Source organism: Zootermopsis nevadensis, unplaced genomic scaffold (assembly GCF_977971745.1).
Source record: "Zootermopsis nevadensis isolate Lab colony 2312 unplaced genomic scaffold, Znev_1.0 Znev_ptg000040l, whole genome shotgun sequence".
Classification (NCBI taxonomy): Eukaryota; Metazoa; Arthropoda; class Insecta; order Blattodea; family Termopsidae; genus Zootermopsis; species Zootermopsis nevadensis.
The window spans coordinates 962,981-985,443 of NW_028259172.1; the positions used below are offsets into that span (position 1 = coordinate 962,981).

A 22,463-nucleotide genomic window follows, 5' to 3' on the forward strand; every position below is an offset into this window, starting at 1 on the left:
CTCTGAAACGTTGGTTAACATCGATCAGACTACACAGCGCAACAACCCGGAAGACGGAAATCGTCATACTCTGATGATGGAGGCAGTATGTCTCTGAAACGTTGGTTAACGACGACCAGACTACACAACACAACAACCCGGAAGACGGAAATCTTCATACTCTGATGATGGAGGCAGTATGACCTCTTAAACGTTGGTTAATATCGACCAGACTACACAGCGCAAAAACCCAGAAGACAGAAATCTTCATACTCTGATGACGGAGGCAGTATGACCTCTGAAACGTTGGTAAACATCGACTAGACTACACAGCACAACAACCCAGAAGACAGAACTCTTCATATTCATCGCCCTGATGATGGAGGCAGTATGACCTCCGAAACGTTGGTAAACATCGACCAGACTACACAGCGCAACATCCCAGAAGACAGAAATCTTCATATTCATCGCCCTGATGATGGAGGCAGTATGACCTCTGAAACGTTGGTAAACATCGACCAGACTACACAGCACAACAACCCAGAAGACAGAAAACTTCATACTCATCGCCCTGATGATGGAGGCAGTATGACCTGTGAAACGTTGGTAAACATCGACCAGACTACACAGCACAACAACCCAGAAGACAGAAAACTTCATACTCAGCGCCCTGATGATGGAGGCAGTATGACATCTGAAACGTTGGTAAACATCGACCAGACTACACAGCACAACAACCCAAAAAACATTAATCTTCATACTCATCGCCCTGATGATGGAGGCAGTATGACCTCTGAAACGTTGGTTATCATCGACCAGACTACACAGCGCAACAACCCATAAGACAGAAATCTTCATACTCATCGCCCTGATGATGGAGGCTATATGACCTCTGAAACGTTGGTAAACATCGACCAGACTACACAGCACAACAACCCAGAAGACAGAAATCTTCATACTCATCGCCCTGATGATGGAGGCAGTATGACCTCTGAAACGTTGGTAAACATCGACCAGACTACACAGCACAACAACCCAGAAGAAAGAAATTTTCATACTCATCGCCCTGATGATGGAGGCAGTATGACCTCCGAAACGTTGGTAAACATCGACCAGACTACACAGCACAAAAACCCGGAAGACATAAATCTTCATACTCATCGCCCTGATGATGGAGGCAGTATGACCTCTGAAACGTTGGTAAACATCGACCAGACTACACAGCACAAAAACCCAGAAGACAGAAATCTTCATACACATCGCCCTGATGATGGAGGCAGTATGACCTCTGAAACGTTGGTTAACATCGCCAGACTACACAGCGCAACAACCCAGAAGACAGAAATCTTCATATTCTGACGACGGAGGCAGTATGACCTCTGAAACGTTGGTAAACATCGACCAGACTACACAGCACAACAACCCAGAAGACAGAAATCTTCATACTCTGGTGACGGAGGCAGTATGACCTCTGAAACGTTGGTAAACTTCGACCAGACTACACAGCGCAACATCCCAGAAGACAGAACTCTTCATATACATCGCCCTGATGATGGAGGCAGTATGACCTCTGAAACGTTGGTAAACATCGACCAGACTACACAGCACAACAACCCAGAAGACAGAAATCTTCATACTCATCGCCCTGATGATGGGGGCATTATGACCTCTGAAACGTAGGTTAACATCGACCAGACTACATAGCGCAACAACCCAGAAGACAGAAATCTTCATACTCATCGCCCTGATGATGGAGGCAGTATGACCTCTGAAACGTTGGTTAACATCGCCAGACTACACAGCGCAACAACCCAGAAGACAGAAATCTTCATACTCTGGTGACGGAGGCAGTATGACCTCTGAAACGTTGGTAAACTTCGACCAGACTACACAGCACAACAACCCAGAAGACAGAACTCTTCATATTCATCGCCCTGATGATGGAGGCAGTATGAAATCTGAAACGTTGGTAAACATCGACCAGACTACACAGCACAACAACCCAGAAGACAGAAATCTTCATACTCATCGCCCTGATGATGGAGGCAGTATGCCCTCTGAAACGTTGGTTAACATCGCCAGACTAAACAGCGCAACAACCCAGAAGACAGAAATCTTCATACTCTGGTGACGGAGGCAGTATGACCTCTGAAACGTTGGTAAACTTCGACCAGACTACACAGCACAACATCCGAGAAGACAGAACTCTTCATATTCATCGCCCTGATGATGGAGGCAATATGACCTCTGAAACGTTGGTAAACATCGACCAGACTACACAGCACAACAACCCAGAAGACAGAAATCTTCATACTCATCGCCCTGATGATGGAGGCAGTATGACCTCTGAAACGTTGGTTAACATCGACCAGACTACACAGCGCAACAACCCAGAAGACAGAAATCTTCATACTCATCGCCCTGATGATGGAGGCAGTATGACCTCTGAAACGTTGGTTAACATCGACCAGACTACACAGCGCAACAACCCGGAAGACGGAAATCTTCATACTCTGATGACGGAGGCAGTATGACCTCTGAAACGTTGGTTAACATCGACCAGACTACACAGCGCAACAACCCGGAAGACGGAAATCTTCATACTCTTATGATGGAGGCAGTATGACCTCTGAAACGTTGGTTAACATCGATCAGACTACACAGCGCAACAACCCGGAAGACGGAAATCGTCATACTCTGATGATGGAGGCAGTATGTCTCTGAAACGTTGGTTAACGACGACCAGACTACACAACACAACAACCCAGAAGACGGAAATCTTCATACTCTGATGATGGAGGCAGTATGACCTCTTAAACGTTGGTTAATATCGACCAGACTACACAGCGCAACGACCCGGAAGACAAAAATCTTCATACTCTGATGATGGAGGAAGTATGACCTCCGAAACGTTGGTTACCATCGACCAGACTACACAGCGCAACAACCCGGAAGACGGAAATCTTCATACTCTGATGACGGAGGCAGTATGACCTCTGAAACGTTGGTAAACATCGACCAGACTACACAGCGCAACAACCCGGAAGACAGAAATCTTCATACTCTGATGATGGAGGCAGTATGACCTCAGAAACGTTGGTTAACATCGACCAGACTACACAGCGCAAAAACCCATAAGACAGAAATCTTCATACTCTGATGATGGAGGCAGTATGAACTCTGAAACTTCGGTTAACATCGACCAGACTACACAGGGCAACAACCCGGAAGACGGAAATCTTCATACTCTGATGACGCAGGCAATATGACCTCTGAAACGTTGGTTAACATCGAAAAGTCTACACAGCGGAACAACCCGGAAGACGGAAAACTTCATACTCTGATGACGGAGGCAGTATGACCTCCAAAACGTTGGTAAACATCGACCAGACTACGCAGCACAACCCAGAAGACAGAAATCTTCATACTCATCGCCCTGATGATGGAGGCAGTATGACCTCTGAAACGTTGGTTAACATCGACCAGACTACACAGCACAACAACCCAGAAGACAGAAATCTTCATACTCATCGCCCTGATGATGGAGGCAGTATGACCTCTGAAACGTTGGTAAACATCGACCAGACTACACAGCACAACAACCCAGAAGACAGAAATCTTCATAATCATCGCCCTGATGATGGAGGCAGTATGACCTCTGAAAAGTTGGTAAACATCGACCAGACTACACAGCGCAACATCCCAGAAGACAGAACTCTTCATATCATCGCCATGATGATGTAACGTTGGTTTACATCGACCAGACTACACAGCACAACAACCCAGAAGTCAGAAATCTTTATACTCATTTCTCTGATGATGGGTGCAGTAAGAAACGTTGGTAAACATCGACCAGACTACACAGCACAACAACCCAGAAGACAGAAATCTTCATACTCATCGCCCTGATGATGGAGGCAGTATGACCTCTGAAACGTTGGTTAACATCGACCAGACTACACAGCGCAACAACCCAGAAGACTGAAATCTTCATACTCATCGCCCTGATGATGGAGGCAGTATGACCTCTGAAACGTTGGTAAACATCGACCAGACTACACAGCCTAACAACCCAGAAGACAGAAATCTTCATACTCATCGCCCTGATGGTGGAGGCAGTATGACTTCTGGTACGTTGGTAAACATCCACCAGACAACACAGCACAACAACCCAGAAGACAGGAATCTTCATGCTCATCGCCCTCATGATGGAGGCAGTATGACATCCAAAACGTTGGTAAACATCGACCAGACTACACAGCACAAAAACCCGAAAGACATAAATCTTCATACTCATCGCCCTGATGATGGAGGCAGTATGACCTCTGAAACGTTGGTAAATATCGACCAGACTACACAGCACAAAAACCCAGAAGACAGAAATCTTCATACTCATCGCCCTGATGATGGAGGCAGTATGACCTCTGAAACGTTGGTTAACATCACCAGACTACACAGTGCAAAAACCCAGAAGACAGAAATCTTCATAATCTGATGACGGAGGCAGTATGACCTCTGAAACGTTGGTAAACATCGACCAGACTACACAGCACAACAACCCAGAAGACAGAACTCTTCATATTCATCGCCCTGATGATGGAGGCAGTATGACCTCTGAAACGTTGGTAAACATCGACCAGACTACACAGCGCAACATCCCAGAAGACAGAACTCTTCATATTCATCGCCCTGATGATGGAGGCAGTGTGACCTCTGAAACGTTGGTAAACATCGACCAGACTACACAGCACAACAACCCAGAAGACAGAACTCTTCATATTCATCGCCCTGATGATGGAGGCAGTATGACCTCTGAAACGTTGGTAAACATCGACCAGACTACACAGCACAACAACCCAGAAGACAGAAAACTTCATACTCATCGCCCTGATGATGGAGGCAATATGACCTCTGTAACGTTGGTAAACATCGACCAGACTACACAGCACAAAAACCCAGAAGACAGAAATCTTCATACTCATCGCCCTGATGATGGAGGCAGTATGATCTCTGAAACGTTGGTTAACATCGCCAGACTACACAGCGCAAAAACCCAGAAGACAGAAATCTTCATACTCTGATGACGGAGGCAGTATGACCTCTGAAACGTTGGTTAACATCGACCAGACTACACAGCGCAACAACCCAGAAGACAGAAATCTTCATACTCATCGCAATGATGATGGAGGCAGTATGACCTCTGAAACGTTGGTAAACATCGACCAGACTACACAGCACAACAACCCAGAAGACAGAAATCTTCATACTCATCGCCCTGATGATGGAGGCAGTATGACCTCTGAAACGTTGGTAAACATCGACCATTCTACACAGCACAACAACCCAGAAGACAGAAATCTTCATACTCATCGCCCTGATGATGGAGGCAGTATGACCTCCGAAACGTTGGTAAACATCGACCAGACTACACAGCACAAAAACCCCGAAGACATAAATCTTCATACTCATCGCCCTGATGATGTATTCAGTACGACCTCTGAAACGTTGGTAAACATCGACCAGACTACACAGCACAAAAACCCAGATAACAGAAATCTTCATACTCATCGCCCTGATGATGGAGGCAGTATGACCTCTGAAACGTTGGTTAACATCGCCAGACTACACAGCACAAAAACCCAGAAGACTTAAATTTTCATACTCTGGTGACGGAGGCAGTATGACCTCTGAAACGTTTTTAAACTTCGACCAGACTACACAGCACAACAACCCAGAAGACAGAACTCTTCATATTCATCGCCCTGATGATGGAGGCAGTATGACCTCTGAAACGTTGGTAAACATCGACCAGACTACACAGCGCAACATCCCAGAAGACAGAACTCTTCATATTCATCGCCCTGATGATGGAGGCAATATGACCTCTGAAACGTTGGTAAACATTGACCAGACTACACAGCACAACAACCCAGAAGACAGAAATCTTCATACTCATCGCCCTGATGATGGAGGCAGTATGACCTCTGAAACGTTGGTTAACATCGACCAGACTACACAGCGCAACAACCCAGAAGACAGAAATCTTCATACTCATCGCCCTGATGATGGAGGCATTATGACCTCTGAAACGTTGGTAAACATCGACCAGACTACACAGCATAACAACCCAGAAGACATTAATCTTCATACTCATCGCCCTGATGATGGAGGCAGTATGACCTCCGAAACGTTGGTAAACATCGACCAGACTACACAGCACAAAAACCCAGAAGACATAAATTTTCATACTCATCGCCCTGATGATGGAGGCAGTATGACCTCTGAAACGTTGGTAAACATCGACCAGACTACACAGCACAAAAACCCAGAAGACAGAAATCTTCATAATCATCGCCCTGATGATGGAGGCAGTATGACCTCTGAAACGTTGGTTAACATCGCCAGACTAAACAGCGCAACAACCCAGAAGACAGAAATCTTCATACTCTGATGACGGAGGCAATATGACCTCTGAAACTTTGGTAAACTTCGACCATACTACACAGCACAACAACCCAGAAGACAGAACTCTTCATATTCATCGCCCTGATGATGGAGGCAGTATGACCTCTGAAACGTTGGTAAACATCGACCAGACTACACAGCGCAACATCCCAGAAGACAGAAATCTTCATATTCATCGCCCTGATGATGGAGGCAGTATGACCTCTGAAACGTTGTTTAACATCGCCAGACTACACAGCGCAACAACCCAGAAGACAGAAATCTTCATACTCTGATGACGGAGGCAGTATGACCTCTGAAACGTTGGTAAACATCGACCAGACTACACAGCACAACAACCCAGAAGACAGAACTCTTCATATTCATCGCCCTGATGATGGTGGCAGTATGACCTCTGAAACGTTGGTAAACATCGACCAGACTACACAGCGCAACATCCCAGAAGAGAGAACTATTCATATTCTTCGCCCTGATGATGGAGGCAGTATGACCTCTGAAACGTTGGTAAACATCGACCAGACTACACAGCACAACAACCCAGAAGACAGAAATCTTCATATTCATCGCCCTGATGATGGAGGCAGTATGATCTTTGAAACGTTGGTAAACATCGACCAGACTACACAGCGCAACATCCCAGAAGACAGAACTCTTCATATTCATCGCCCTGATGATGGAGGCAGTATGACCTCTGAAACGTTGGTAAACATCGACCAGACTACACAGCACAACAACCCAGAAGACAGAAATCTTCATACTCATCGCCCTGATGATGGAGGCAGTATGACCTCTGAAACGTTGGTAAATATCGACCAGACTACACAGCACAAAAACCCAGAAGACAGAAATCTTCATACTCATCGCCCTGATGATGGAGGCAGTATGACCTCTGAAACGTTGGTTAACATCGCCAGACTACTCAGCGCAAAAACCCAGAAGACAGAAATCTTCATAATCTGATGACGGAGGCAGTATGACCTCTGAAACGTTGGTAAACATCGACCAGACTACACAGCACAACAACCCAGAAGACAGAACTCTTCATATTCATCGCCCTGATGATGGAGGCAGTATGACCTCTGAAACGTTGGTAAACATCGAGCAGACTACACAGCGCAACATCCCAGAAGACAGAACTCTTCATATTCATCGCCCTGATGATGGAGGCAGTATGACCTCTGAAACGTTGGTAAACATCGACCAGACTACACAGCACAACAACCCAGAAGACAGAACTCTTCATATTCATCGCCCTGATGATGGAGGCAGTATGACCTCTGAAACGTTGGTAAACATCGACCAGACTACATAGCACAACAACACAGAAGACAGAAAACTTCATACTCATCCCTGATGATGGAGGCAGTGTGACCTCTGAAACGTTGGTAAACATCGACCAGACTACACAGCACAAAAACCCAGAAGACAGAAATCTTCATACTCATCGCCCTGATGATGGAGGCAGTATGATCTCTGAAACGTTGGTTAACATCTCCAGACTACACAGCGCAACAACCCAGAAGACAGAAATCTTCATACTCTGATGACGGAGGCAGTATGACCTCTGAAACGTTGGTAAACATCGACTAGACTACACAGCACAACAACCCAGAAGACAGAACTCTTCATATTCATCGCCCTGATGATGGAGGCAGTATGACCTCCGAAACGTTGGTAAACATCTACCAGACTACACAGCGCAACATCCCAGAAGACAGAAATCTTCATATTCATCGCCCTGATGATGGAGGCAGTATGACCTCTGAAACGTTGGTAAACATCGACCAGACTACACAGCACAACAACCCAGAAGACAGAACTCTCCATATTCATCGCCCTGATGATGGAGGCAGTATGACCTCTGAAACGTTGGTTATCATCGACCAGACTACACAGCGCAACAACCCATAAGACAGAAATCTTCATACTCATCGCCCTGATGATGGAGGCTATATGACCTCTGAAACGTTGGTAAACATCGACCAGACTACACAGCACAACAAACCAGAAGACAGAAATCTTCATACTCATCGCCCTGATGATGGAGGCAGTATGACCTCTGAAACGTTGGTAAACATCGACCAGACTACACAGCACAACAACCCAGAAGACAGAAATCTTCATACTCATCGCCCTGATGATGGAGGCAGTATGACCTCCGAAACGTTGGTAAACATCGACCAGACTACACAGCACAAAAACCCGGAAGACATAAATCTTCATACTCATCGCCCTGATGATGGAGGCAGTATGACCTCTGAAACGTTGGTAAACATCGACCAGACTACACAGCACAACAACCCAGAAGACAGATATCTTCATACACATCGCCCTGATGATGGAGGCAGTATGACCTCTGAAACGTTGGTTAACATCGCCAGACTACACAGCGCAACAACCCAGAAGACAAAAATCTTCATACTCTGACGACGGAGGCAGTATGACCTCTGAAACGTTGGTAAACATCGACCAGACTACACAGCACAACAACCCAGAAGACAGAAATCTTCATACTCTGGTGACGGAGGCAGTATGACCTCTGAAACGTTGGTAAACTTCGACCAGACTACACAGCGCAACAACCCAGAAGACAGAAATCTTCATACTCTGGTGACGGAGGCAGTATGACCTCTGAAACGTTGGTAAACTTCGACCAGACTACACGGCACAACAACCCAGAAGACAGAAATCTTCATACTCTGGTGACGGAGGCAGTATGACCTCTGAAACGTTGGTAAACTTCGACCAGACTACACAGCACAACAACCCAGAAGACAGAAATCTTCATACTCTGGTGACGGAGGCAGTATGACCTCTGAAACGTTGGTAAACTTCGACCAGACTACACAGCGCAACAACCCAGAAGACAGAAATCTTCATACTCTGGTGACGGAGGCAGTATGACCTCTGAAACGTTGGTAAACTTCGACCAGACTACACAGCACAACAAACCAGAAGACAGAAATCTTCATACTCATCGCCCTGATGATGGAGGCAGTATGACCTCTGAAACGTTGGTAAACATCGACCAGACTACACAGCACAACAACCCAGAAGACAGAAATCTTCATACTCTGGTGACGGAGGCAGTATGACCTCTGAAACGTTGGTAAACTTCGACCAGACTACACGGCACAACAACCCAGAAGACAGAACTCTTCATATTCATCGCCCTGATGATGGAGGCAGTATGACCTCTGAAAAGTTGGTAAACATCGACCAGACTACACAGCACAACAACCCAGAAGACAGAAATCTTCATACTCATCGCCCTGATAATGGGGGCATTATGACCTCTGAAACGTTGGTTAACATCGACCAGACTACACAGCGCAACAACCCAGAAGACAGAAATCTTCATACTCATCGCAATGATGATGGAGGCAGTATGACCTCTGAAACGTTGGTAAACATCGACCAGACTACACAGCACAACAACCCAGAAGACAGAAATCTTCATACTCATCGCCCTGATGATGGAGGCAGTATGACCTCTGAAACGTTGGTAATCATCGATCATTCTACACAGCACAACAACCCAGAAGACAGAAATCTTCATACTCATCGCCCTGATGATGGAGGCAGTATGACCTCCGAAACGTTGGTAAACATCGACCAGACTACACAGCACAAAAACCCCGAAGACATAAATCTTCATACTTATCGCCCTGATGATGTATTCAGTACGACCTCTGAAACGTTGGTAAACATCGACCAGACTACACAGCACAAAAACCCAGAAGACAGAACTCTTCATACTCATCGCCCTGATGATGGAGGCAATATGACCTCTGAAACGTTGGTAAACATCGACCAGACTACACAGCACAACAACCCAGAAGACAGAAATCTTCATACTCATCGCCCTGATGATGGAGGCAGTATGACCTCTGAAACGTTGGTTAACATCGACCAGCCTACACAGCGCAACAACCCAGAAGACAGAACTCTTCATATTCATCGCCCTGATGATGGAGGCAGTATGACCTCTGAAACGTTGGTAAACATCGACCAGACTACACAGCGCAACAACCCAGAAGACGGAAATCTTCATACTCTGATGACGGAGGCAGTATGACCTCTGAAACGTTGGTAAACATCGACCAGACTACACAGCACAACAACCCAGAAGACAGAACTCTTCATATTCATCGCCCTGATGATGGAGGCAGTATGACCTCTGAAACGTTGGTAAACATCGACCAGACTACACAGCGCAACAACCCTGAAGACGGAAATCTTCAGACTCACAGCCGTAAAAACCTGAAATCCTACTTAAAAATAAGAATTCTTCGTACGAGTCGGTCCGGTGTAGTGATTGGCAGTTCGTGTTGAACGAAGCGCTGGTAAGTTTCTACCACTCAACATGACGGCGTAATTTCCGTGACATTCTGCAGTTAAAATGCTCGAATTTTATTAGCTACATCTCACTTGTATACGGGCCAGATAGGCCAAAGCGTCTAATTCATGGAGATTTAGTGATCATGTAATTTTGTGAGTTTTGCAACTTTGCGGCTTAGCTGGTCCATCTGTAGGGGACTTCCTTCTCCTTAAAAAATGCATCCACGTCATTTATTACGTAAACGTTTTATGAGAAAATTGATTTTGTATACTAAATGTAATTAATACTTGTATTTCTATTTAGGTGTATATTAATGTGTGCAAATTATTATCAGAGTTGTTACTCGACCTCTTTCTGCGTAAGGAGTCCAAAGTTTTCCATGACCTCTTTGCCAAGGATGATTGGAAGGAACTCGTTGAAGGTTATTTGTTGAATCTCTGCAATAACAATGCGCCGGGCTTCCTACAACATACACGAAACAGCCCCAAAATATAAGAATAAAGAAAGTTATGCAAAACATAAACATGCTAATAGCTTTGACTGTGTCAGGAATTACCTGGTACAGTGTTTCATCATCCCAATGAGAATTGATTTGAGACAGTGCATGGGCAATACGATTGTGTTCTCTTGCCATCAGGGTGTGCATGCATGTCAGCACCAATTGCTCATTCACTCTGATCTCACCTGAAACATTTCAACGAATTGTCAGTGAATGTATGTCTTTTAACTTATACTAATGTCATACTATCTTATCTACTGAAAGTACATTTGTAAAGTAAGGAATTTAAAGGACTTTCCTAACTCAGTGTTAACCTTACCTTCATGTGTTGACAGTTTAGTCAGTCTTAAACCAATTAATCTACCAACAACAAAATTATCACGAAACCTATTTTAACTTTTAATCTGTGACATTACACAGCTGTCAAATTAGCCAACATCGTTCAAACTGACAGATATTCTGCATCCCTCAAAACATACTAATGGGTTAAACACCGCATATATATTTTTTTACAATTACAGTACTTACCACCTTCAAAACAGTACATAGATCTGTTGGGTCGCGTACAGCCCTCATCAGGGATGTCCAGTTTAAGCGGCAGTAGGTCCTTTAACCCTTTGAAGCAGACGATCGTCTGAATATTATTTATGAATTCAGTCCGTACCGCGAAGAAAACACTACACCTCACCATTACGAAAATCAGCTGGTTAACCCTTCGAAGCCGAAGCTCGTCTGAATATTATTTACGAATCCAGACCGTACCGCGAAGAAAACACTTCACTTAACCATTAGAAGTCGAATCAGGCGGTACCACATAAGATTTAACAAAAGAACATCCCGGTCAAAGCCTTAAACCATATTCGGTAAATACGGGATTCATTCGCATCAGGCCACCATATCCTGCTCTCAGATGTCTGATACAGAGATTGTTACAAACATTAATTATGTGTGAAGTCCTGAATTATAATTGGCTTCACAGACAGTAAAAGGATTATTACGTCAGATTTTAGCAATAGTTAATTTATGTTAATACGTTAAATAATGTCATTGTAGCATTTATTTCCTTATTTTTAAACGTTCTAAATTTTATAACAGACTTTTATATACATTTTTAATTTCCGTTTGAACCAGATTGACCGAGGTTAATCTGCCATCGGATTATAGGGAGACTGCTGTATAGTTAAGTAAACAAATATGAGCACAGAGGAGTCAGACATACATTTATGTGAGAAGCGTATTTAAAAACAATACTTACTCTCTGCTGTCAGTGGAAACTAATAATTGTTTCCGTGTTGTTTAATAGTAATTGCTTAGGCAAAAAATATAAATTACAGGTATTTGAAAAGAAAGCACCCAGGAAAATATTTGGGCCTAAGATGTATGAAGTGGCAGATTAAGGACATGACAACAGAGTACTTAGTTATGTAGATAGTTATTTAGTATTATCAGGGCACTGAAATAAAAGGGATACTGCATAGTTTATATGGGAAGAGAACAAATGCAAACAAGGCGAAACAGTGACTCGAAAGACTAAGAAGGAGTTTGGGATTAGTGTTGTTAGTGTTATCTAATAGTTACTTAATTAGATAATTGTTCCAATGATATGATGAATAGGGATTGTAAATTAAATTCAAATGTTTAAAATGAGACACTTGCCTCCGTCCTATGTACACCTACCTGGCAAACTTTTCAGAAACTCCATAAGCGGTATTGCCATCTAAAACGCCCGTCAAAGTGTTGAATGGAGCTCTTGAACCTGAAATTCAAATATCTAACTCTTCTTCAGTACACTGAACTGGAGTTTTATTGTGACATGAAAGAAATCCCTCGGGACCAAGTCATTCCTGTTGTTACAGACTAGCAGGAGGGAGTGGCCAATTTTTCTGAATTTTAATTTGACTGTGAGTTGGTAAAGGCAAGAGTAATGACTTAATTTTATGATTGAGTCAACGAAATTTAGAACTCAAACAGAATACTCAGAAGGTTCAGAAGATGGTTGTCTTCTGGGTTGTTGCGCCGTATGACCTGTTGGAAGTTTACCGACGTTTCAGAGGCGCTATAAATCCTGATGATTGGGGCAGTAGGCACCTCTAAAACGTCAGTACACTTATACCACACTGTACGGCCATATTCATACTCGCTGCTGGTGAGAAACTGAAATATCAGAATACATATTTATTTGAATTGGATACAATGAGTCCAACAAATTAAACTGTACCAAGTTCCTTACCTAATCTGCAGCCAGGCCTCACAGCGGGGAAACCCCGTACGAAATCCTGGCACCGCAACCCAAACAAGCTGTAGAAGTAGTCGTCAGCTGGGATATGAATCTCTAGGCAGTATGGATTCTTAAGATGGGCAGGTTCGTTCCTGTTCAGCGGGTCTGAAGTTAAGTAATCGCACTTAACACGCCTACCGAAAATAATATTGACAAGATTGGAGTTTCATCATACATTCTTTTCGAATACTCCTGCTTTCATGAATTGCCTATGTCGAGATAAAATTCGTTGTTAAGCGACTTAATTTAAATTAATTCGTAATGACAGACTGTGTATAGCGTTGAATGATAGGGCAAAATAATGAGTAATGAATTGGAAGGAATCGGGCGTGGTCTAATTTAAAGTCAGTTGCTGGAGGAACTGAGGAGAACCATCAATACGTAAATTATGGTGGCTGTTCTCGGCGCCGATATTTGAAGCCGGAGCCTCTTAATATGGAGTTATTTGTAGTGTTCTGTCTGACGACAGGTCCATATGAACAGGATCCTTCCATCCTTTTCTCGGACTGGGACCTGTTCATATACGTTCTTGGCAGATGATCCAGAAGTGGTTTGCCATTGCCTTCTTCTGTGTGTGAATGGAGTAATTGTTGGGATGCCACGGAGGAAAACTCCGTGTTGCCTAGACCACGGCCTTGCCCAACACAAGTTATAAATTCAGGCACCGCCGGGAATCGAACCCGAGACCCCAGGATTACAAGGCCAGCGTTCTAACCGCTAGACCACCGTGGCGAGTGCAATATGGAGTAGGAGAGCTAATTACTCGGCCGCAACGTTCGTTTGTAGGAAATCAAGAAAAGAATGAGATTGAGTTGACCTTCAATGGAATAATCTCCATACCATGATTCGTGAAAATTCGTAAAACGTACTCGATTTGAAAGAAACGAACATACAGACCATTACATGCGCTCATTTTATGTACGTCGTGTACAAAGAAGATGCAGACCTTAAATAATAATAGCCCTTTATAGCCGAGTCGTAACTAGTTTCTGTTCCCTGTAGGGAAAGGGATATTTCTCTTCGTCACTACTGTTGGTCTGGGATCCATCCAGAGCCCTACCCAATGGCTTCCGGGGGCCTCTGAGCTACTCTGTCGCACCTCCGACATTGCAAGCGTGCTGTGTTGTGGCCTCCAAATTTTCATTCGTCTCTCTCTTTTCGTGTTCTAAAGCGGCAGTTACGACTGATTATAACCTGGTGCACTGAAGACACGATCCTCAACCATCCAGATACACGGAGAACCCAGTCTCTTCATACCGTAGCAAATGTAAAAGAAATCTTAAGTAAACTTGTACGTTTTTATGTGCATTTCGTAGGAAGAATTTGAAAGGTTCCAGTTTCGTCACTATTACACGCAAACGAAAACGACACCAACTGGGATGAAACTTGTTGACTTACAACAGACTTGCACCAAATTTCGTCAAAGCAGTGGAAGTATTGTCAATATTACTTCATGCAACTACTTTGATTTGGAGGTGTTTATTTTAATGGTAACTTTATTAAATGAATCACATGCTATTGCTTTCAGATCCATTTTAATATTATCCTACATTGTGCGCCTATGTCTTATAAGCGGCCTCTTCCTTTCAGGTTCTCCTTAGAAAATTGTGTATGCATTTGTCATTTTCCCATGCGTGCAAAAATCTACCTCATAATTTGAACGTAGGCTTTTGCATATTCCCGCATTTGACAGTTCGCGGTAAGATTAGCAGATCTGCTCTAAGTTTTCTCATGAAAGGGCTTAGTGAAGGGAAGAACAAAGCAGAAAGTTAAAGTACAAGCGGAGAATTTTAAATAACACCCGCAGGAAATATTTTACAGAAACTAAAGCAATATGTAGCCAGCCTTTTCGCTTGCAGACAAGCGGCTTGATGCGGAGTGTTATGCATGGTGACTGGAACAGAATACCATATCCAACAACCTAACTTATTAAATTTTTAATAGTAGAACACGACATCGACAATGAGAGTCCGCCATCAGACAATCCTGAGCCAGTTCCATGCATCTTCCAAAGATGTCTTAATCTTATCTGAAGATGACTGTCATCTGGGATGTTGCGCCGTGTAGTCCCGTAGAACTGTCCGATGCTTCAGAGGTGCTTACTGTCTCCATTATCATGAATGGTGATTCAAGAGCCGACCTTGAATTACTAATGGAAGCCCAAAGTATATTGGACCAAAATCGGTTTAGCCTCAAATCTACACGTTACTTTACGTTGAAACCGTATTGACGACTGCACATAAAAATGTCATTCGTTATTACTCGTACAGTTTGATTATTTTTCATTGTTACAGATATAGATAAGAGGATAATACTAAAATGGACCGTAAAGTTCGAAAGTGGGAGATGTGGACTTGATTAATCTGGCGTAGGTAGGGTCCATTGGCGAGCTGTTTTGAATACGACAATAAACCTTTGGATTCCATAATATTCGGGGAATTTCTTGATCAGATCTGCAGCGTTTGTTCATTTAATGATACCAGTTTTTATGTCGCATATGTGAGGGATTTTTAATTTTTTCTCCTTTCGCATGTCAAATATATTTAATTTAAAAAAGAGCTTGAGATTATTTAAATATAAAATAGCAGTTATTTTTATAAAATCATTTAAAACTCTAATACACACATATTTTAAGTGAAGAGGAGGGGAACACAAAACGAATAAGAATCAGCGATGTGTAAAAATACGCTTACTGACCAAGAGGCGTGGCTGTCAGCGTGTAGTCATGATCCATGAACTGTCCCCAGGCCACAACCAAGACGGTGCCCGCGTGGTCGTGAAAGCCCTCGTCGGGATGCACCGTTCTGGACACGATCCGGGGTAGGGGCAACTGGGTACCGGTCACACTAATCCTGGGCGCCGTCATACCATCGGCGTACAGGTGACCCCACCAGCCTGAGACACCGGGCACGGAAATCACCGTTAAACGTACATAATGCGTTAGTAAGATAAGAAAGTTGAACACTTCTGGTGCCTGGTTGGATCTTCTGTGTTATAACGTCTGGTCTGTCGTTACCATGGCTTCGGAAGGACATATCACACATATCACCTCCATCGCATCTTACGCCTGTAAGACTAAGACGATAAGTTCCTTCGAAACTTTGGTAACCAGTTACAAATATACACGGATTCATGATCCAGAAGATCACAATCCAGATTTTTCAGAGCCGTCGACATTTCAAATCTTATCTTTGAACTGTTTCACTTTTGCACAAATATTGTCAGCAGTTTGTTGATGTGCAATGTATCCCACTCTTGTTTTCCCCCCAGGAATGAGAGCAGACCTACCTTGTGAACGGCGTCATGGTGGCACCCCATGTCGGGTGCTGCAGGTTAGAGCCGGGACTTCCCAGGGCGGCACTCCACGTTGGCCAGGAACGGCGGGACACACTTCCCTTATAAGTGTCTTGGACGTGTCGATGAGGGGAAGCCCCTTTTCGATGTCTTCATAGCTCAGGCCGTACCTGCGGGTGACAGGAAACGTGAACACCTGCCTGACAGGTAGGAATAAAATTGTGACTTCTTAACCCTTTGAAGCCGAAGATCGTCTTCATAATATTTACGAATCCAGTCCGTACCGCGAAGAAAACACTACACCTCACCATTACGAAAATCAGCTGGTTAACCCTTTGAAGCCGAAGCTCGTCTTCATAATATTTACGAATCCAGTCCGTACCGCGAAGAAAACACTACACCTCACCATTACGAAAATCAGCTGGTTAACGAACTATGTGAATAACCGTTTATCTTTCTTATTAATTTAGTCACTATGTGATTAACTCACTAGCTCACAAGTTAATAACTCACTGAATAACTAAGAAACTAGTTGACTAATCACATAGAGTGTTTTTTGGAAAGTAGACGAGCGCTCAGTTGGTAATGAAGTTCCCCGTCTTTTATGGAACCAGATTTTTGGTTACCATGTCAATAAGGACTCGCCACTTTACCATGTTCTGAGCCTCCAGTTCACAACATTTTCTTCAAGATAAGTATCTTATTATTTTCTAATCTTCCCGTTTATCATTATCTGCCGACTAGTCACTTCCATTGAGGTTTTCGGACCAATTTTTTTGTACACACTTATATTTTTTCCATTCGTGCTATATGTACCACATGTGGATCACACATTTGTATAATTCTTTGTGTGTTTCTCCCCCCCGCCCCATGAAATAATAAATGTCTATGTTTGTTATGTCGCTCTTGCTAGAAATTAATGGCAATTTTTGTTAAGGCTTTGACCGGGATGTTCTTTTGTTAAATCTTATGTGGTACCGCCTGATTCGACTTCTAATGGTTAAGTGAAGTGTTTTCTTCGCGGTACGGTCTGGATTCGTAAATATTATGAAGACGAGCTTCGGCTTCGAATGGTTAATAGATTTCTGAAAATTCTTGATTCTCTGCGTTCTACCCAGCTGTGCCGGTGGGTGACGGCACAAAGGGGGGGATGAATTAAAAGGGAAGGACCTATGCTAGTAGCTTATTTCTGTGTTATGCCATCCGTATCAAAATAGTTTTGTGCTTCCTGAAAACGAATGAACGACACGCTTTCAATGCTGCAACGGAACTAAACTCAATTTTACGCTATTAGAACCGAACGTCTGCACGATTACTATCGCTAGAGCACGGCGGTTGAAGATGGAACAGGTTTTTCTTTGATTTATTCGGAATCCCTACTAATCATCATTCAGCCATTGCTTCTACTCATCTACCGCCGTTCTGTGTGCGATAACTCTGACCAAGCAGAACGTATAATCTTTCGTAAGTTTAGGGCTTCATCTCTGATCCAGCATCTCGCCAAGAAAGGCATTTTACTTTACGGGCGAGAAATTGTTAAATTTATGTGTGTGATTAGGCTGTGATATTGGTTTAGTTTAGACTATTTTTTGTCAAACGCCCCTTCCATAATTTCCATATGCATTTCTAGTTTCGCTACTGGCCATACTTTACCGCTCATTTTATCTACTCTGTGGTAGGTTAACTCTAACGTTATTTTACGATTATAAAATAAAGAATGATAAAGTGGGCAGATAATTTAGTGTTCTTGGAGGACAAGTGATTGCAGAACTGTGGTCAGAAACCTGAAGGAATAACTCTTCGCGTAGGCGTGTATGGAAATATAATATTGAAATGGAACTAAATAAAAAGGCCGATGACGTGGTTACATTTATCTGAATCAAATAGTGTCCAGTGCCGTGTTGTGTTATGAACGCGAAAGTGAAGCTTCGGTTTGCATAAAGATGTTCAATTTCTGAATCCTCTGAGCGATTATCGGCATTTGAAGAAAGATTGTACTCCATACACGCAGTTTCACATAAGGGAGAAATCGCAGCAGCTCGTAGATAATTCCTCCGTGAAGTTGCTTACGTTTTTTGCAAGGTTGATGGAAATGTCATGCAGAAGTTCCCCCACCGTTGCTATTTCTTCTGTCTTCCATATTGGCGTCTTTGGCTGGGCCACCTCTGGAACAAGTAAAAGACTTTATCAGTGCACGGGTTTGCAAAAAGTGTATGCGAATAGGTATTTCCCCTGGCTGCATGTTACATCTCCTATGGTACGAGGGGCGTCCCAAAAGTAAGTTTCCCACTCGTCCCACAGCTAGCAAACCTTATATTGCGCGAAGCGACTGTGCGTACGTGATAGAGCAATGACGTAGCATGGCGCATGCACTAACGGTACTTCCCGCTTTCTCACAGTAGCATCGTTGCAACTGTTGAAGATGGAGGTTCTTATTCCAGCTCCCGCCGACTGTGAAGTGCGGTCAGTGATAACGCTAGGCCGCATACGGCTCGACGGACAGCGAGTCTCCTGCAGGAGTTCAGCTGGGAGGTGTTTAATCATTCACCCTACAGCCCGGACCTCGCTCCCAGTGATTTCCATCTTTTCCTACACCTCAAGAAATTCCTGTCCGGTCAGCGTCAGCGTTTTGAGAATGACAGAGAGGCGGAGATGGTTGTCACACAGTGGTTCCAATCCCAGGCGGCAGACTTCTACGACACAGGTATTCAAAAGTTGGTCCCACGGTATGACAAATGTCTCAATTCCGGTGGCGAATATGTTGAAAAATAGCTGGACACTTGCTGTATCTGTTGCAATAAATATTTCCATGAAATTGTGTTTTGTTTCTGTAAACGGCCCCAGGGAAACTTACTTTGTAGACCAGCCTCGTAGTTACTTTTATTATCTCTGGTGTTAGACGTATGTGTATGTAAGATATAGTCCTTATTTTTTCTGAAAATTACTCAGGCCTTCATTATTATGAACAAGTACGCATAATGTAAAAATACTAGCAAGTTATATATCTTGTTATCGCCTCTGGATATTTAATTTGTGGGTGCTAACTTTTGATGCTGTCTTACAACTAGCATAAAACAGTGGTGACAAATGAGCTAGGACCCTTACGATAACATCTGATTAAAATGAGACCATTGTAGAACGAGACACCGTAATTCCGCTTTTGTTCCAATTACCTCGAAAGCTGCAAGACTTACGAAAAACATGATTTGGGCATAACGCGTCTGTTTGAAATTGTTTCGCTACGATTTTTGTCAAGTTTTAGTAAAACTCGAGTTATATGAGGGCAGGCAGATGACAATGCGAAAACTACTCGTTACGTGATAAAAAAAAGAGTAATTTGGCCTGATATTCAATTGTTACATATACAATCTGTTATAGCTAGAGGCAGAAATTAGTATCCTGGTATTTTTTTGAAAAAAATTGTATAAAAGTTGTAGATTATATTGAGAACTAGAGAATGTTCCATTAAAAATGCAGAAGCAGGTCCAACCCCGTGTAATAGACTTTCCCAATATCCCTCGTGGCATTTGGGTCTCCAAGGTCACCCCATCCTACATACATTTTGTACAAAGAACACACAAGGCATCTTTCCGATTGACGTCCCATGCGTTGTTTGTTGGACGCGGAGTGTTTGACCGTCTCAAAGACCACGAGAGGAACCCGCCTTACCGCATCGCGTTTACTGTGCCGATAATCACAGCAGTTTTTTTGGAAATGAACGCGCTGACTGGCTTATCCCCAAGTAGAACTAGAACTGTATTAATCGTGGTTGCTTTCTCTTACTTTCTTCTCGGTGCATTTTACTTGATTCATTGACTCCGGTATGAGAATTGGCCGTCATCTTCCCGCCTTTCAAAACCAATCTCCTTCAGAACTACTAAGAAACTGCAGACTGATGATCTTTCATACCGGATACTAAAAGCAAACTTTCTCTCATCCTCACTTGGGTTCACACGCCTTGCGTTTTCGCGCTTGTTACTCTTAGAAGAACACGAAATTAACTTCTACAACTGATTATTCTTGAGATTGTTTCTTCGTTCATCCAACCAACATTGTCATTTGGACAGCACGTGCCTGAATAAAAGTTTGCTCAGTTTTCTGCAAGTTCAATGCTGTAACCGACCGTCTCTGTAGTAGAGGTCTGCACGGGCCCCGGCCTGGCATTCTGGCTTCGACCCGAGGCCCGGGAATGGTCCTCGTAACACAGATAATGTCTTGGTTCGGGCCTGGTTCAGATTATACAAGTCAAACGTTACATAGAATATTTCTGGCTTTATTTGCAGTAGTTGTTCTCATGGCGTTCTGGAAGCAAATTCCACCTACTTCATTTTATTGAGGAGTTTTGTAGCTACCCTCTCAAAACCAATAGTTGTAGATAACACATTGCGGACTTGGCATCAGATAACTTTGTATCGTAGAATAATCTAAAATTTTCTTACGAAATTGTACCTACTGATTCGTTTCCTCGCCTGGATGTACGCCTGATTGATGGCGTCGTATGTGACGCAGGTGTGCTGGCCTCCATAGCCACTGCAACACGGAATTAAAGCGGTGTAAAGCTTACATTTTATGTTTATCGGATGCAATTATATTGCTGACAAAATAAATCAACAGTTTTATAGGACAGATATGTTAGACTGGCCATACCAAATAAACTTTACAGACTACCAAGATCTATGTTTCGTGTCACGTGAATATAAGTGCCGTCTTCGTAGGTTCGAAGGGTAACGTTTCATTTGGTGTAACACGTGAAAACACAAACTTAAATATTTTGTTTTATCATGAAGGAATTTTTTTCTTAGCAGTTTTTTTTAAAGAACCACAGTGGGTTTTTCGACCGAACGCCCATTCCCTGATTAACATATGCTCATATTGTTAGAAGAAAATTGGGAAAACTGTATGATATATGAAACCCGTGGTTGAATAACCGCACCTACAAGTCTCAGACTCATAAATTAAATAAGAAAATAAAAATTGATTTTGCAGAGATAGATTTTGAAGATGGGACGTAAGTGAACGTTGGCTTATTAAGGTTCCGGTTGCTTTTGGGCTTTTGAGGTAACAAATGTGAATTTTTGAGTACATAAAGACAGCAGATTTCTTGATTGTCGAATAATTACAGTAAACGTTGTCTTAAGGGAGCAAGTCTACGCTGGACTTACTTAGTCCGTTACGTAAGTCAAGTAGTCAGTGGTTTAAGGCTTCGACCGGGATGTTCTTTTGTTAAATCTTATGTGGTACCGCCTGATTCGACTTCTAATGGTTAAGTGAAGTGTTTTCTTCGCGGTACGGTCTGGATTCATAAATAATATTCAGACGATCTTCGGCTTCAAAGGGTTAATCCAGTGTCCTTCAACTGGAATGTCGTGGCAATCGATATGCCCGATCTGCCTGCCCTGATGTCTCTTTGTTAAATTCTTTATATTTTGTATTATTTAATTAGGCTAATACATATAACGTTACAATAGGCCTAATGAGCGATTTTGTGTGTCATATTCTTCTGTGCAGCTGTGTGGGAATGATTGAGAAGAAACACTGTTTCAATCGGCAGTTACGTGCTTGGTTGGATTTATAGCTACTGCCGTAATTAGTTAATTGCTTGGCGT

At 43.2% G+C, this 22,463-nt stretch overlaps 1 protein-coding gene across 1 annotated transcript; it reads right to left on the reverse strand.

Moving 5' to 3' along the window:
- Window positions 1–11,125: 11,125 nt before the first annotated feature.
- On the reverse strand, window positions 11,126–16,429 carry LOC147871752 (chorion peroxidase-like). The gene is made up of 7 exons (XM_087360169.1): window positions 16,261–16,429; window positions 13,516–13,668; window positions 12,963–13,041; window positions 12,141–12,199; window positions 11,814–11,900; window positions 11,343–11,470; window positions 11,126–11,248 (listed from the first exon to the last, which is right to left on the reverse strand). The coding sequence occupies exons 1-7, from the start codon at window positions 16,427–16,429 to the stop codon at window positions 11,126–11,128; spliced, it is 798 nt and encodes a 265-aa protein (XP_087216295.1).
- Window positions 16,430–22,463: the final 6,034 nt, after the last annotated feature.

What these genes read in the sequence shown, in the direction of transcription:
- LOC147871752 (XM_087360169.1), bottom strand. Translation starts at nt 16,429, where the DNA reads ATGACGGCGCCCAGGATTAGTGTGACCGGTACCCAGTTGCCCCTACCC. An exon ending in GAGGCCTGGCTGCAGATTAG is followed by an intron (nt 13,042 to 13,515) that starts GTAAGGAACTTG and finishes TTTGAATTTCAG; the next exon opens with GTTCAAGAGCTCCATTCAAC. An exon ending in ATGATGAAACACTGTACCAG is followed by an intron (nt 11,249 to 11,342) that starts GTAATTCCTGAC and finishes TGTATGTTGTAG; the next exon opens with GAAGCCCGGCGCATTGTTAT.